We start from the raw sequence: 15,412 nt of genomic DNA on the forward strand, positions 1-15,412 counted from the left end.
TCAAAGATTTATTATAAAATGGTATTTTTTCCTCCGAAATGCAATAAATTCATGATACTTTTTTTTCCTCAAAATGCAGTAAATCCATTAAATCAATATTAAAGTTATTTTTCATATTGAAACTGATGAAAATACTCAACATAGTAAGTTGATCCACATATGACAGCCTCTAAACTTGGTACTAATACTAATCTTATCACTTCCAAAATGAATTCAAAGGGGCATCTTGTTAATGCTATAAATGAATTTCAGCAATGAAATAAAATTTCATCATGAACACTAACATGAACAACAATTTCACATTAGACCACAGAAATTCCAAAATTATATTTCTCTTACATTCAACTTCCAAAAGCGCATTCATCTTTGCCATGTTACATTCATTTAGTTGACTAGTGATATGAGCTGTATAAACCAAAATGGCATTAATAAAAACACTAACACTGACAAGCTACGCAATATCGCGTTCAAAATCGAATGTGATTCATCAAATGAACACGATATAGCATAGCTTGTCAGTGATCAGTGGCTCTGTGTATTAAATGCATCTGAATATGAAAATGCATCACTGCTTTACTGACGAGATGCGTATGACAATCACATGTGATTTATCGTGCAGCCCTTGTTTGTTAATCACAAAGTACAAAGTAGATGAAGAAAACTAGGATGTTGAGTGTATTCAGAGCGCCACCATTACTGTCCAGAGTACATGGAATGGTGTGCCGGATTGGTTGTTGCCGTTTACAGTAAGTGGAATGGAGTGCTGTGATTGGTTGAGCGGATATATCACATTCTGCAAAAAAGGGAGACTGTCGATTGTCGCGGTTTGGAAAAAAAGGGAGAAAACATCACCTAATAACTCGGCGAATATCACATTTTGTTTAAAATTAAAAATTGACTTTTCAATACCAGATACAATACTGATTTTGGTGGAAACTCTGTTTTATTTTATTTATTTTTTAAATGGTGTTTATCGCGTTTTGGAACCAAACTCTTCATATTCATAAATAATTTATCTTATCGAAATAATGGAATTTGATCAATATTATTTTAATTATAGTATTGTTAGCTTTTTGTATTATTATTTCCTTTTCCTTTCATGTGTAGTCTACTCCAAATTTCCAGTTGCTTTAGACATTTTAACATCATACCAGTGCACTATGCACAACCTAGAGGAGTAGGAAACTGAAAACAGAGAGTTGAAGTGAACTGATTACAGAATATTTTGAGCTGCTCTACTGCACCACATATTCTTCATAGTGTACTGTGATGCTACCATGTTACTGTACATGACAGAAAAAAAAAAAAAACAACAACAACAACATGGTATTACTATGGTACATTTTGGTATTTGGTACTTTACTCAGTGATTTTGTATTGTTATTATTGTTTAGTTTCTTAATATATCTCAACACATAAGAGGAATTACAGTAATTCTTATATCATATGACACATCATAATTATTGGATTGGATTGTGAAATGCATGTTGATTACCCTTCTATTTATACATGGCACTTTCTGCCATTGCTTTCATGGCAATGTTTATGTGTTCTAATGTGGTTTTATTAACAAAGTTCAATCTGGCACAGGTGCATCTCGTTTAGCTAATCATCCTAAATAGCACACAAGCGTATATATATATCCAGTCTTCCTATCTCCTGTCCCACGACAGTTTTTTCGGCATCCCTCCTCTACCCCAACTCCTCACTTCTAATCTATTTATCCCAAATTGGGGATAGGGGGAGTTATTTGGGTTCGGGCTGTGCTCCGGGCCCGGACCCCTCCCCCAGGACAGCACGCCAAAATATGCCAACTATTCGCCTTCAGATTAGATGTAAGGGTGAACTCGTGAATCTGTCAGTTTTTAAACAAGAAAGCAGCTTTTTTTTTTCAGCAGTATTTGAGAATAGGTAAAGATGAATGCATGCACACACTTGTGCTATTGAGAGAATTCTCCTTTGCAGAGAAAGCTCATTGCAGCTCATTTCAATAAATAAATAAGAATAAATATAAATATGGCCCCTGTACGCCAGCAGTAGGCATTATCTGATGGAAATCAAGTACAGGTATAGAAGAGAAGCCAGAGATTTGTTTTTCTTTCTCTTGATGAAAACCAGAGAGGGATTCAACAGGGTGTGAGGGATTAACTGAGATCCTTTAACCTTACAACAATTCCACACTGTACTACACTGAAATCAGCTGCCTTCAGCCAGCAAATCTCACTCCATCAGATCTGTTTTTTTTTTCTTTTCACCAGAACCTTTCAGAGTCATATGGAGCAAGATACCTAACAAGTCCTTTATTTTTGTGGGACAACCTTCAAATGTGCAGCTTCATGCACTTGTCTCGATTCTGCACACAGTTTATCTTAAACCTCTGTGCCTGTTTTGAAGATATCTGAAGAGCTTGTTGAGCACGCTGGGAACCCTGATCCTATACATAATCAGTACTCCACGGATCTGCCTTGCAGCAGTACGTCACACCTACAGTTCCAAGTAATCTGTTTTAGACTTTCAACATCTTTGGAAATGCCATGGAAGAATTTCATGTTTTAGGTCATGCTGCACGTTTTAAAATGTGGATTGTCTGTTATGATGTTCAAATCTTTTTCTACAAGGCAGATGTTTTTTACATAACTTCACTTCTAATGGTTCTCGGGATATTACAGGAGCATGGCAGTGCCCCTCAAGCCTATTAAGGATTTTTAATGGTTTTTATTTCACAGAATTTCCTTGCATTCTAATGATAACTAGGTTTGTCAACCCTAATGAAGCTACACTGATTTAAAAAAAAAAAAAATGTGATACTGAATAGATAGATAGATAGATCTTGTTTGTATAGCAAAAAAGGCTGTACAAACACCACTCTCCAGCAGAAAATACCCTGTGGTACTCTTAAGCTTTTCAAATCGCACTGACCAATTTGCAGCCAACCAATTTCCGGTTCTTCACAGTAATATTCAAGGCTGTTATCCTGAATGAGATGGACTCAAACAGAAAGTGTGTACTCTCAGCTAGCGAGTTAGCGTTAGCATGCGCCTCATGTTTACTTTCAAATGACGAGTTAACAATAAATTAGTGTTTTTGGATTTGATGACCAAATAGGATGCAAACAGCAGTCCTGCTCTGCAGCTCTGATCTGCGCCGTAAGCCGCTGCATATGTGTCTCTGTGTGTTTTTGCTTGAGGCTTATGCAATCACACAGGTAGCGAGGGAAGATAAGGGCGAGGGAGAAGAGGCCTTGTCTTGCTTTTTTCAGCTGATAAGCAAGGACCTCCTCTTCTCAATTTACTTTTCTGTCATTGTCCTGTGTAAACACACACACACACACACACACACACTCTCTCTCTCATACTTATCCTGGGTTCTTTTACTGTCAGGCTTTGGCTTAGTTCACACAGACACACACACACACAGAGCAAGACAGTGTCTTATAGACTGTTTGTCTGCTTGCTCAGAAAGCTAGACAGGTAAAGAAAAATGTTGTTACTGATTTTGAAAAGGATGGAATGAAATAGTCAGTGGAAAGAAAGAAAAGAAGAATAAATTATCCTATTATTCAAAGATATAGTTGATTGGGGAGGAAAGTTAATACATTTATAGTTCATTTACTAACAGTTTTGAATAGTCTGTTGGTCTGAGATAGAAAATGTTAACATTTTCAATTTAAAACATCCCATAATCATTTAAAGAACAAATTCAATAGCATTTTGAAAAGGATGTGGAAGAAGTAGTAAATAATTTACTACTTAGTAGGAAATTTAAAACAAAATGCCTATTATACAAAGATAAAATTGATTGGAGAGAAAAAGTTAATAAATTCTTAGTTGATGCAGTAAATTAATAGTCCGCGTTTGAGGTAGACCATTTGCACATTTTAAAGTCAAAACTGTCCCAAATTCATAATAATTTTAATAGCATTTTCAGAAGGAAGTGGAAGAAATAATCAGTAGAAAGAAGGGAAGTCGAAAGAAAACTCATTATACAAATATATAATTGATTGGAAAGTTTAATGGCCTGCTGTGTGTTCTTAGACAGAAATGAAGAGAGGAAGAGGAGTATATTATGGCACTCTCACAATGACTTTCAGTGTGTTAGATCACACCAACAGGCCTCATAGAGTGAGCTGAGAAAAAGTACAACTGAGAAGAGAATCAACACTGTGCTGGACGTTCCATCAGACTGAAATTAGATTTGAAGCCCAGCAAGACAGAGACTCATTTAGGGATGACATATCTGTCCTATATCTGCCTTTGTCTTTCAATAATATAATCACTCTTTTACATAATTTCCTGAACCTGTAAGCGGTCAAAAGACTCTCCAAAAGGTTGCCCTTTTCTCTCACTGGATGACTCAAAACTGCTTGATTTTGGTGAAGGAGTCACATCTTCACAATGAGTCGGAAAGGCTCTTTAGGCCCTGCTGATACTGTAGATGCGGTAACCTCACTTCCAAAGGCAGATTTTTTTCAGAACCGATCCAATCCGATACCCAACATTCTGAGTATCTACTGATACCGATCCAATCCGATACTATTTTTTTTTTTTTACCAATGTAGAATTTATGTGCATCTGATCATCACTCATTTGTGTGTTAAACTATAAACAACTTCATTTTAATGAAAATTAACAAATGAAAAAATATATCATAATCTATGACAAAAATACTTTTATAAACTAGGTTAGTAGATAATTCAGCAGCAAAAGATACTCTAGATTCTAGAAAAATCACGGATGCACAATAATTTAATAAAATCTAGTTAAATATGTTATTTAAAATTAAAGTGAATAAGTCTAAAATCTGGTAAAATGTACACATTGCTCATTATAAAATACATCAATGTAAAAACAAGTTTAAACATTAATATACAAATAAAAAATAAGTTTCTTTTAAATGTATAGCACAGTAATAAAGACAGCAACATATCATAGATGGGACAGAATAAGAAAGACTATTAATAATCTTTGATTGCGCAAAAAAAATATTATAATACTAAAGGCACCAGAGCGGCACAGAGCGCGTATGCGCATCTTTGTGCATGTGTGCAGACTGATGAGCTTGAAACAACACGGAGTCACAGTGTGCAGGCTGCGCAGCACTCCGAATCTCCATAGAAAAGTTAGTTAGTACAGCACACACACTGCTCGACTCATGCTCATCTTCAGTTCTCTCTTTACAGCAGTTCAGTCAGTGTACTGCTAGGGTAAATGAATTACTCTGGTATATTGGTTAATTTTGACTCAGAGAGAGTGTCAGCCAGGTTAAAAAAGTGAATAATTTAAGTAATTTGTGGATTAATGCTTTTCTGGAGACGCGAACCGTCAAACGATTAAGTCAGATTTGGTGAACTGGTTCAAATCTGTGCATTAAATCTGTGCGTTAGTTTAATGAGCCTTTTCTTTGAACAGTTTTAAACTTCAATTACTGTGTGCTCTTGAAGAGAGTTTCATAGTTTTGACTCTAGTAACCGAACGCGACACACAGTTTGATTGCTGAATGGAAGATGATAGACAGCTGCAGCGGAAAGAAGAGTTTATGTAAACTTGAATTTAAATACATCAATATTAATATGTGCCTCACACTGAACTATGTAACAGTGTCAGATCACTTGTAATATGTGCACAAAAACATTTTGTTGCTTTATAATGTTTTCGTGCCTGTCATGGAGCTCAGAATTGTATACGCACTATATCGAATTTGGATCGGTCTCGTCTGACCGATAACCGATGCGCAAGAAATGCCAGTGATGTCACACAAATGAAGCTTAATTTCTAATCCCTTTTTTTTTTTTTGAGAAATGATACAAAAAAAAAAAAAAAATATATATATATATATATATATATATATATATATATATATATATATATATATATATATATATATATATATATAATGAATGCAATAATAGTCATTTTTACAGAGCTCTAAATCATATAAAATGAAGAATTAGGAAGATGCTTTACAATAAATAAATAAATAAATAATTATTTAAACAAATAAATAAAAACCACTGCTTAATCCCAGAGTCGAGAAAAGAGCCATTTAAGAAATGGAGTTATTATGATGGACATGCCGTGGTCTGGTGGAGTTGAAGGTCAGTCGATTATGAGAACTGGTGTGGATCGAAGCTGCCTGTGTGAGAAACAAGCAGTAGACAAAGGGACTTCAGCTGAAGGACTACTGAAGTGAATGAGGTGTTTGAGAAGGTTTTTGTTCCGTGGCTGTGAGCTGATATGATAAAACAGAACAGAAAAACTGCCTGGTAGAATAGATGTGCTATATGCACCTTATATATACCTCATTTGACATCTACGGAGCCCCGCACATGACATGCAAGAAAAAAATAAATAAATCGTGCTCACAATTTAGGAAATTGAGGGAACAAATTAGTAAATCGTATGCACAATTTATAAATCGAGTGAACGAAATAGTAAATAGAGGGAATGCAATAGTACATTGGGGGAACGAATTAGTAAATCGTGCACACGATTTAGCCTAATATTTTTCCTGCATGTCATGTGTGAGGCTCCGCTAGATATCTGCACTGACACCATGATTTTATTTGCTGAATAGCCTACCTTTTCGTTGCTTAATTTTAATATGAAGAATCATGGTTGAATCTTTTTTGATTTTGATTCTTGTGTATGAGCAAAGAGTTCATAGTTTGGCTGGTTAGTGTGGTGTGTGTGTGTTTGTGGGTTGGGGGGGGGCTTCTTTCTCCTTTGATGGCCATTTAGAACTAGCTGTCTATTCTGATATCCTTTCTTTTTGAGCAGCTAATAATAATCGGAACTGCCATGGGAATGGGTATGCAAAGTTTTATAGACCTCTTTGGTATGAGTTTACATTATAGTGGTCCTACAATTTAGGTCACATACTAGCTTGTGCACTTGTCCTATTGTTACCTTATTTTGCTCAAGGCAACTGAATCTTTTGCAGCCTCAGCAGCATTGATACAAGTGTGATGAGTTGACAAAAGTATCCTATGCTTTCTGCAAGGGTCATGTGATGACTGTGTCTCATGGGGAAGCCAGCCATATAATATATGCTGTGGTGCTAGAATTATATATATATATACGTTTAATAATAGCTCAATGGAATCCATGGGATCTTTCAATTTTTTTAAAGTGACAGAGAGGTTGAGTAGACAATGACAATGAATTTCTAGTAGGCCTGTAAAGCAAATGATGTGTGGAAGGTGAAAATAGATGAGCAACTTTTGTTCTACACGTATAGTTTTAAGTTTAATTCGTATTTAGGAAAATTTCACATCTTACATAAAAATGAAAGTAAGAAAAAAAATACAGTGTTATTTTTGTCTCTTGGACAAGACGACCCCAAGTGTGTTTTTTAAGAACAATGATTCTCAATTCCAGTCCTCGCGACCCCCCCACTCTGCATATTTTGTATGTATCTCTTATCACTTTAGATGTTTGTTCAATTCGACCATAAGTGTTCCGTGAAGTGGACTTCACAGGATATTCCTCCATGATTCCAGTTTGAATGGAGCGTACATGTTCCATTCAGAGAACATTAAAGTATGCAAGGCGTGAATTTAAATTGTATTTCTTTACAGAGGTACATTATGTCACAGTTTACTAGTGAGTTATGTCTGTGTGAAGATGCTGCAGACCATGGTGTAGCGTAAATCCATGAATTAATATTCTGAAGTAAAATAAACTTGCTCAGGGAATAGAGAGCAAAGAACACTTTGTAGGGACCATTTCAAACGGAGCACAGTTCATGCATGGAAACACCAGGGCTTATAAATTGCAACTGTTTCATTTTGATTATATCCTTGTCAGGTCTAAAAGAAGCAGCTATATATAATTCAACTAAAAAAAATTTTTTTTTATTAAATTCTATTCTATTCTATTGCTATGTACACCAGGAAAGAATAGACAAATGATAGTGTAAAGAAGTACTGTATGACAACATGTTATTGATAAGCCCAAAAAACCTACTGTTTTAATTAAATAATTTATTTAATAATATACATATACATAAAGTGCATCATTGTTATTTGTGTGTGGAGTGTGTTATGGTGTTATGGAGTGTTGAAGACTAGCTGTGATGGGCCGTTGTGTGCCAGAAAGTCCGGGGCCACTTTTTAGTCCCACTGGGAATTGGTTTGAAATCGGAATGACTTGTGTATGTGTGTGTGTGTGTGTGTGTGAGTGACTGTATAAAACTCTTTTGTATCCTCCTCACTCTGACCATCACTTTACTGTTTTTCTATCTCTCTTGTACTTGGCACATCCTCACACAATACCAGGGAAGTCATTTCACTGGAGGCTGTCAGAGCACATTTTCCGACCTGTCGCTCTTTGCTTTTGAAATGCTGCTGAAAAGAAAACCTTGATGTGTCCAGTTTCACTGAAAACACTTTCAGACCTTTCTAGCATTTACCATTAACCTGTTGTCTGATAAAAGTCTTCATCTTCTTCATTTAATCTAGTAATCAATTAAATTTTTCGTTCAGTTTAAAGTTGCTATACACCAGTTTTCTGCTATGGCTAAAATAAATAGATACTGCAAAACCAGAGACATGATCATCCGTGCATTGACTTCAGTATTTTTATTCCCCCATAAAATGATGTGACGGACATAATGTTTCAGCCTTAATGTATTTCCTGTTGAAACAGGAAGTCTTTGTTCAGCAAATCCAAAGGATCTCATAAATTTTAGAATCAGCCAATAGAAGTTAGCTTAAGACACATTGCTGAACCACAAAGAGATGGACCTTTTATATGTGTGTATTTGTTGAAAGATTATTTTGTCAGCTTTTATTAATATGTTAGATGAGCTCAAAGCTAATAGACATGAACTACAGAATAACGTGCAAGCAAAGAGAATGTGTAATTTCCATCATCCTGTTTCTTTTTATCTCATCCCCAGATCAACAAAGACACATCCAGGTCCCGTTGTTCATCTTAGTGACAGTCCAAAAGATGAGGGAAAGGTGAGGAATGCATTTCTCCTTTTTCCGATTTTTCACTAAGATCAAGAGCTCAAAACATTTTAGTAAACTAAAAACTATAGTGAGCACAAAGACTTTACCGCTATGAATAATATAAATAAATAAATAGTCTCTAGTGTGACTGCTGGAGTTCATTATAAAAGGTACTTTGCATGCATTGGCACAGTTCTGATTCATTAACACTCATCAGGATACACACACACACACACACGCACACATACACTTGTTATGTGACCTGATGTTCACCCCGACTACTGGTGTTAGCATCTTGACATTTTGTAGTGTACCGTGAGGTAGTCTTCCAAGAAAAGAATCAGGCGGGATTGCTGTGGTTACATGCTGTTATAGTCACAGCAGGTTAGATGCATTATGAGAACTTATACGGACATGTTTAAAGGGATCAATAATGGTTTGGAAAAGAAGACTGTGACATCTGTGACAGAGAGAAGATTCCCAGGATGAAGCATGGGTCTGTTTTGATCAGAGCTTGCTCCATCATGTACAGTTAAATTATAAATGTGACCAATCACCGGTGTGTATGTTTTATTCTTAACCAAAACAGCCAAAAGGCTCTTGACTTTTTGTAACACACACTCTTACCCCTGTTTCCACTATTTATTGTCATTCTGTTGCGATTTATAGACTCCCGTATCTCTCTCTCTCTCTCTCTCTCTCTCTCTCTCTCTCTCTCTTCTGTGTGTGTGTGTGTTCCTCAGTTGCTGATAGGTTTTGAGAGTGGCACAATAGTAATGTGGGATCTGAGGGCCAAAAGAGCTGACTTCAGGATATACTATGACGAGGTGAGTCTTGAGTGTTTGTCTTTTACACTTCCTTACAAAGGTGAAATATATATTTTGCAAAAAGGGGCACTATATATTTGTTTCCTTATTATTATTATTATCAATGTTGAAAACAGATGTGGTGATTAATATTTTTGTGGAAACTGATAAATGTTGTTTTAGGATTCTTTGATGAATAGATGCTTATACTATGGTTACCACACCTCAAGACATCGATCAGATGATATATTTAATGTTTTTATACTTAAATCGTTATTGTGAGTAGGATTATTTCTTCCACATTTCATCCAACGACACTTTTACTAGTTTTGCTAGTTCCAAAACGTCATTTAAAACTTGTAATGGAGGCTTGAGCTGTTGATAAAATTATAATGCAGTTATTAATGAAGTTATTAGAAAGAGAGCGATAGAGACAGAGACACACAGAGAAAGAGAAAGAAAGAGCTTATGTGAATTAAGCTACCACTGTGTGTTCCTCAACGGTGTTCTGCAGCAGCGTCTCCAAACAGTGCTGTTATTGACTCATTAGTGAGAAATGTCATGTGTATTTACTTTTGGAAAATTGTCTGTCATGTTGTTGTTTTTGTTAGTCCTGTCTGCTGTATAGATACTGTATACTAATTTCCATTATTACAGTTAACTAAGCGAAGTTATATGGAACTGTAATCCGGTCAAGAGAGCTGCCTGGAACAACATTCGCCATGCGTTTACCTGAAAATAACTGCACACCTCAGAACGTTCGTCAGCCAATCCAGCCTGATCTCACAATCAAAACGTACATATTTAGACGTAAATTAAAACTGTCCAATATGTATGTGCCTTTATGTATTAACAGTGTCGTTTACATATTATCTGGAGGTAATTACAGGTTCGATACGTATCTAAATTTACGTAAAAACTAACTCAAATACTTACAGATAGAACATGTTCTCTGACCAGTCAGTTATCCATAGAATTTGCTCATGAAGCTGCTTTTCAATTCATATCTGATTAATTTGTTTAATACTAATGTATATTTTCCCTTTTTATAATTGTTTTGATAAATGTAAGATACCTAAACCCCTCCCTAACCAAAACCTACCCATTTTATACAGAATGTTAAAATAATAAAACATAATGGACAGAAATTTGTAGGAAAATGACAATTTTAGTAAAAATATAACACTAAAACGTTATTTTGAGCCACTAACGCTAATCCTATACCTACCCCTAAACCTACCCATAACCATTTCTTAAAACTACATAACGTTACTGTTATAAATAAACGTAACTTTAATCATTTATTTTTTGAGAAAATATCAAATGTGGTACTAAAAGTAGTTCAAATGATAATGAGTTCCAGTCGCAGTCCTCTATAGGGAGGTCATAGTTTTTATAGGGTACAGACCAGAATTTAATTTATTAATCCGTGAAATTATGAATCTGTCTTCTCTCTGTGAAGGCACGCTGGTGCAGTACTGATTTCAAATGTCTATCAACTGAAACACGTCATGTCGCAATCTGTGATGAATTAGGTGTTAACCAATGAGCGTTCGATATCAGTGCAGAAAACCATGTCGTAACGTTTCTCGAGGGTGGCGCACTGACGCTATTTTCAAATTTGAATCAAAACGAGCGAGGGCTTTGACTGTGACTGTCGCTGTCGCTGTTGCTGAGAATGAAGATGAAGATTGATTGATAAAGGGCTGAATTTGGATACGTTCCTTGCAAAAATCTGGATTCTAAAGATATGGAGTACAGCAAACAAATAAAATGGATGTGATTTGTAATTTTAAGCTGTGCTTTTGTCTATCTATGGTTGTAATGTCAGTAATTGGATAGGAGAAAATCGCACAGCAAACAAATATGATAAATTGGTTAAACAATTACATAAATTGTATTCATTTTAAGGTTTCAAAGTGTAGTCTCATTTAACATTATGTAATCCCCCGAAACGAGTTTGCAGCATGCACAGAAATGTTATTTCCTATTAAGTAGATGAGTAAACTGCTTTCAATAAATTCAATAAAAACATGTATAGATATGACAATTAAATACAAAAGATTTAAATCATTAAAGCCATGATTTTAATGTTAATATATGGGAATTCATTTTCAGTCACACTTTACGTTAGATTATTTATGTTTTTTTAGCTGCTAACATGTAAGTTTTTTTTACGTTTTACTGCTATAAATACGTCAAACTTGTACATTTTTATGTGCATGAAAACGTAAGTAAATGTACGTGTGGTAGAACCACATTTAACATAAAAAAACACATGTATTCTCATTAGATCACGTTGGCCAATCAGATACAAGCATTCAACGGACCCGTAGTATACATATATTTGTCTCTATGTGAGTGCACAGTCTCTATGTGTGTGTGCGCATTGCTGACCCGAAAGTTCTGGTTTTATCATCTTGTTATAATCCAGCCCTCAGCTAAAAACAAGACAAACAAATATAAATTGGAGAAAGAACAAAAAAAAAGTTATATAAATAAAAAAATGACGTCTTTCTTACACTCCATTGTCTTTTGGTACGAAACACTTGGCTCGTCTGCTATTTTTTTTCCCCACACTGTTGCTGATTTACAACAACACTGAGCACAAGTCACTTTTCTGATTTAATTTCCCTCCTTGTGCCATGTGGATGTGTTTAGCATAATCACTGCTTGGCACACAACTTTATCTTTCTTCTGAAACGGGAACTGCCTCCTGCAGCCAGCTGCTTGCATTCATTCTTTCAAAACACGTTTCAATCACAGCACAACCCTTCGCTCACAGCAGCACACAAAACCTTCCAAAAACTTGCCATTTTCTCCTTCCAACCCTTTACTGTGGGTTTCAGTTTGTGACTGTGCCCTCTGATCATCTGTCAGCGCTGCCACAGTTCCTTGGCAAGCGTTTTATCAGACTGGTTAAATGGAAATGTCTAGGGGTATGTTAATTGCTACTTTAGATGCCCGTCCGGTATGCACAAGTTTATGGAGGAAAAAAAAAAAGAATACAGAAAAAAAATATATACTTTTAATAGAAAGAACTTTGAGTGAGAGAGAGAAGAAAGAGGAGAGGAACTGGGAGCAAAAAGACAGGATGGAATTAGAAGCACAAAACAAATGGATGTGTTTGTTAATGTTGAAGGAAATAGGAATAGATTTGGAAAGGTAAAAAACCCTTTCCCACACATTAATTTCTACAAATAGACTGAACACAGAACAACCACTATCATGTTTGACTAACCACTTTTAGATTCAATTCAAATTTCATGGTGTTCTGTTCTGAATAATATATAACATCAGCATCAAACACTTTAAACCACTTTCATACACGCTACTAACAAATATCAAATAAATCTGATGCTGATATCATTTCACTTATTATTTACTGTGACATTAGTGAGTAACTGAGTGGAAAGAAGGCTGCTTTGATGGTGGAGTAATTACTGATATCGGATTATTGACTCTTAGATGGATGAAGGTCTGAGAGAGAAAGAGAGAGAGAGAGAGAGAGAGAGAGAGAGAGAGAGAGAGAGAGAGAGAGAAAGAGAGAGAGTTCCTCTTTCACAAGCAGGAACTATTAGTCATGTCTTCAGTTCTCTGATTTCTCTCATTTCCGGAGCCAAATTGATGATGCACACATGTGACAGCATCTCTGAATTTATTTTTCTCTATCTTCTTTCCCCTTGCTTATTTATTTATTTATTGTTCTTATAGATTTACCAAAGTTGCATTTATCAAAACTACTGTAATACAGCAACAGTGTGATAATTGATTTAAATTTACATTAATTGTAAATAACTTGTTTAATATGTTTTAAAATGTTATTTATTCCTTTGATGGTAAAGCAGATTTTTCAGCAGCCATTACCATTACCACTACCACTACCAATGCCATTTGGTGTTCCAGAAACATTTTTTTGTATTATTAATACCAATTTTGAAATGTATTGAACACAGCAATATTTAATCTTTAACCTAATCAAAGCTGTCTGACACATTGAGCTATGATGCCCGTGCCAGTTCAAATCTAGCTTGCAATAGCTGGGTCCCGTGTGTTCTCTTGTCTTCCTTCTTTCCTATATCCTAATTTTTAGGCTTTAAAAATGGCAGAATGAATTAACATTATTAAACAAATGAACTGTTTTATGATCTGGCCATCCTTTAAAATGTTTACTGATGCAGTCCTGATCGTTTCTCTTCTGGCGTCTCTCTGTCAGGCTATACACTCAGCAAGTTGGCATCATGAGGGACGGCAGTTCATGTGCAGTCATTCTGATGGCAGTCTGAGCTTGTGGAACCTGAGAAACACAGCCAAACCTTTTCAAGTCACCTTCCCTCATGGTGGGTACACCCATAAAGTATATCATTTTTTTCACATTAATAATAATCACAGCACAATATATTTATATTTCCTTGATTTATGAATAATTTAATCAAATACATCTTCAAATGTCCCAAAAGGGAGGTTTTGTCAGTCTTAACTAATGTCTGAAGCTAAATTTGACCCCAAAGTATAGCTAAGTAAACCCACACACACAGTTAAAGACCCCTTCAGCCATGACTCACCATCTATTAGTGAAATCTGACTCTGACGTAGTCGGCAAACACACCCCCTCACCAGGTGTGTTCATTATGGAAGATGATTCAGTGTGTGGGTTCACAGTGTGTTTGTGTGTGTGTGTGTGTGTGTGTGTGTGTGTGTTTGTGTGTGTGTGTGTGTGTCTGTGCAAGTTTGATTTGACAGGAATATGTGATTCACTCTTAATCTTTGCCGCTATGTTTGGGGTCCTAGTCTCAGTGGTTATATAAAGATGAACACACTCACACTGGGAAAAGTGGTTTCTTAATCAGAAAGTTCTGGACATTTATGTAAGAAAGGTTCAAGTGAAAAAGTGAGAACTCGCCATTTTATCTTTGTTTTTTTTTTGTTTTTTTCAGGAAAAACTCAGAGAGATGGAAGAAAAGAGTCATGTAAACCCATTCTCAAGGTCGAATACAAGACCTCCAGAAACAGGTAAGGGAACCCACAAAAATCCCAAACACAGCTATAAACAGCTGTTTTGGGAAATGCAGTCTTGAGTGTTGTGGATTAATTTAATCCTCCTATTTGCTTGTGAGAGATGTGTCCAAGTTCCACTCGAGAACCATAACTGCTGTTTTATCTGGTCACAAAACAATTAAAGTTTACTGTCTGTTTTTATGAAGCCTATTTTCATTGGGAGATGAGCAGCAAAACATAATTTGAAGAAACCTCCATCTTTGATTGCTTTATCCTTTTTTCCCCATGCTGTGTTCAAATAAGTGGTCACGTGTTTTAATGATATTTTAGATTAGGTTTGCTGTAATATTGTTTTCCCCTTTTGTTTTGTCCTGTTTGCATAGTGAGTATTTCAGGGTTGTGAGGAAGACTTTAAAGTGTCCCTATTATACAATTTTTAAGATTCCTAACTTTTTTTTTCTTCTTATTTTTTTTTTCCGCTTATAAATATAATATCATCCTATTTTCCAGTGATTCTCAAAAAATTCATTCGAAGCAGTTCTAAGATCTTGTCTCTCTAAACCTTCCTTACCATAAGCATACTCTGCTCTGATTGGTCAGATTACCCAGTCTTTTGTGATTGGTTTACCAGATACAGTGAGTGTTGGAAATGATA

The 15,412-nt window shown here is 35.6% G+C and overlaps 1 protein-coding gene across 11 annotated transcripts in view; it reads left to right on the forward strand.

The window, feature by feature from the left end:
- The window catches only part of stxbp5l (syntaxin binding protein 5L), a 164,593-nt gene that overhangs the window by 101,017 nt on the left and 48,164 nt on the right, over positions 1–15,412 (forward strand). For all 11 annotated transcript variants that reach the window (XM_026218099.1, XM_026218098.1, XM_026218102.1 and 8 more), the window contains exons 6-9: positions 8,899–8,962; positions 9,697–9,780; positions 13,976–14,099; positions 14,697–14,772. In XM_026218099.1, the coding sequence (XP_026073884.1) occupies positions 8,899–8,962; positions 9,697–9,780; positions 13,976–14,099; positions 14,697–14,772 (348 nt within the window). The remainder of the gene's footprint in view (positions 1–8,898; positions 8,963–9,696; positions 9,781–13,975; positions 14,100–14,696; positions 14,773–15,412) is intronic.

The sequence above is a fragment of the Carassius auratus genome, chromosome 34 (genome assembly GCF_003368295.1).
Source record: "Carassius auratus strain Wakin chromosome 34, ASM336829v1, whole genome shotgun sequence".
Taxonomy (NCBI): Eukaryota; Metazoa; Chordata; class Actinopteri; order Cypriniformes; family Cyprinidae; genus Carassius; species Carassius auratus.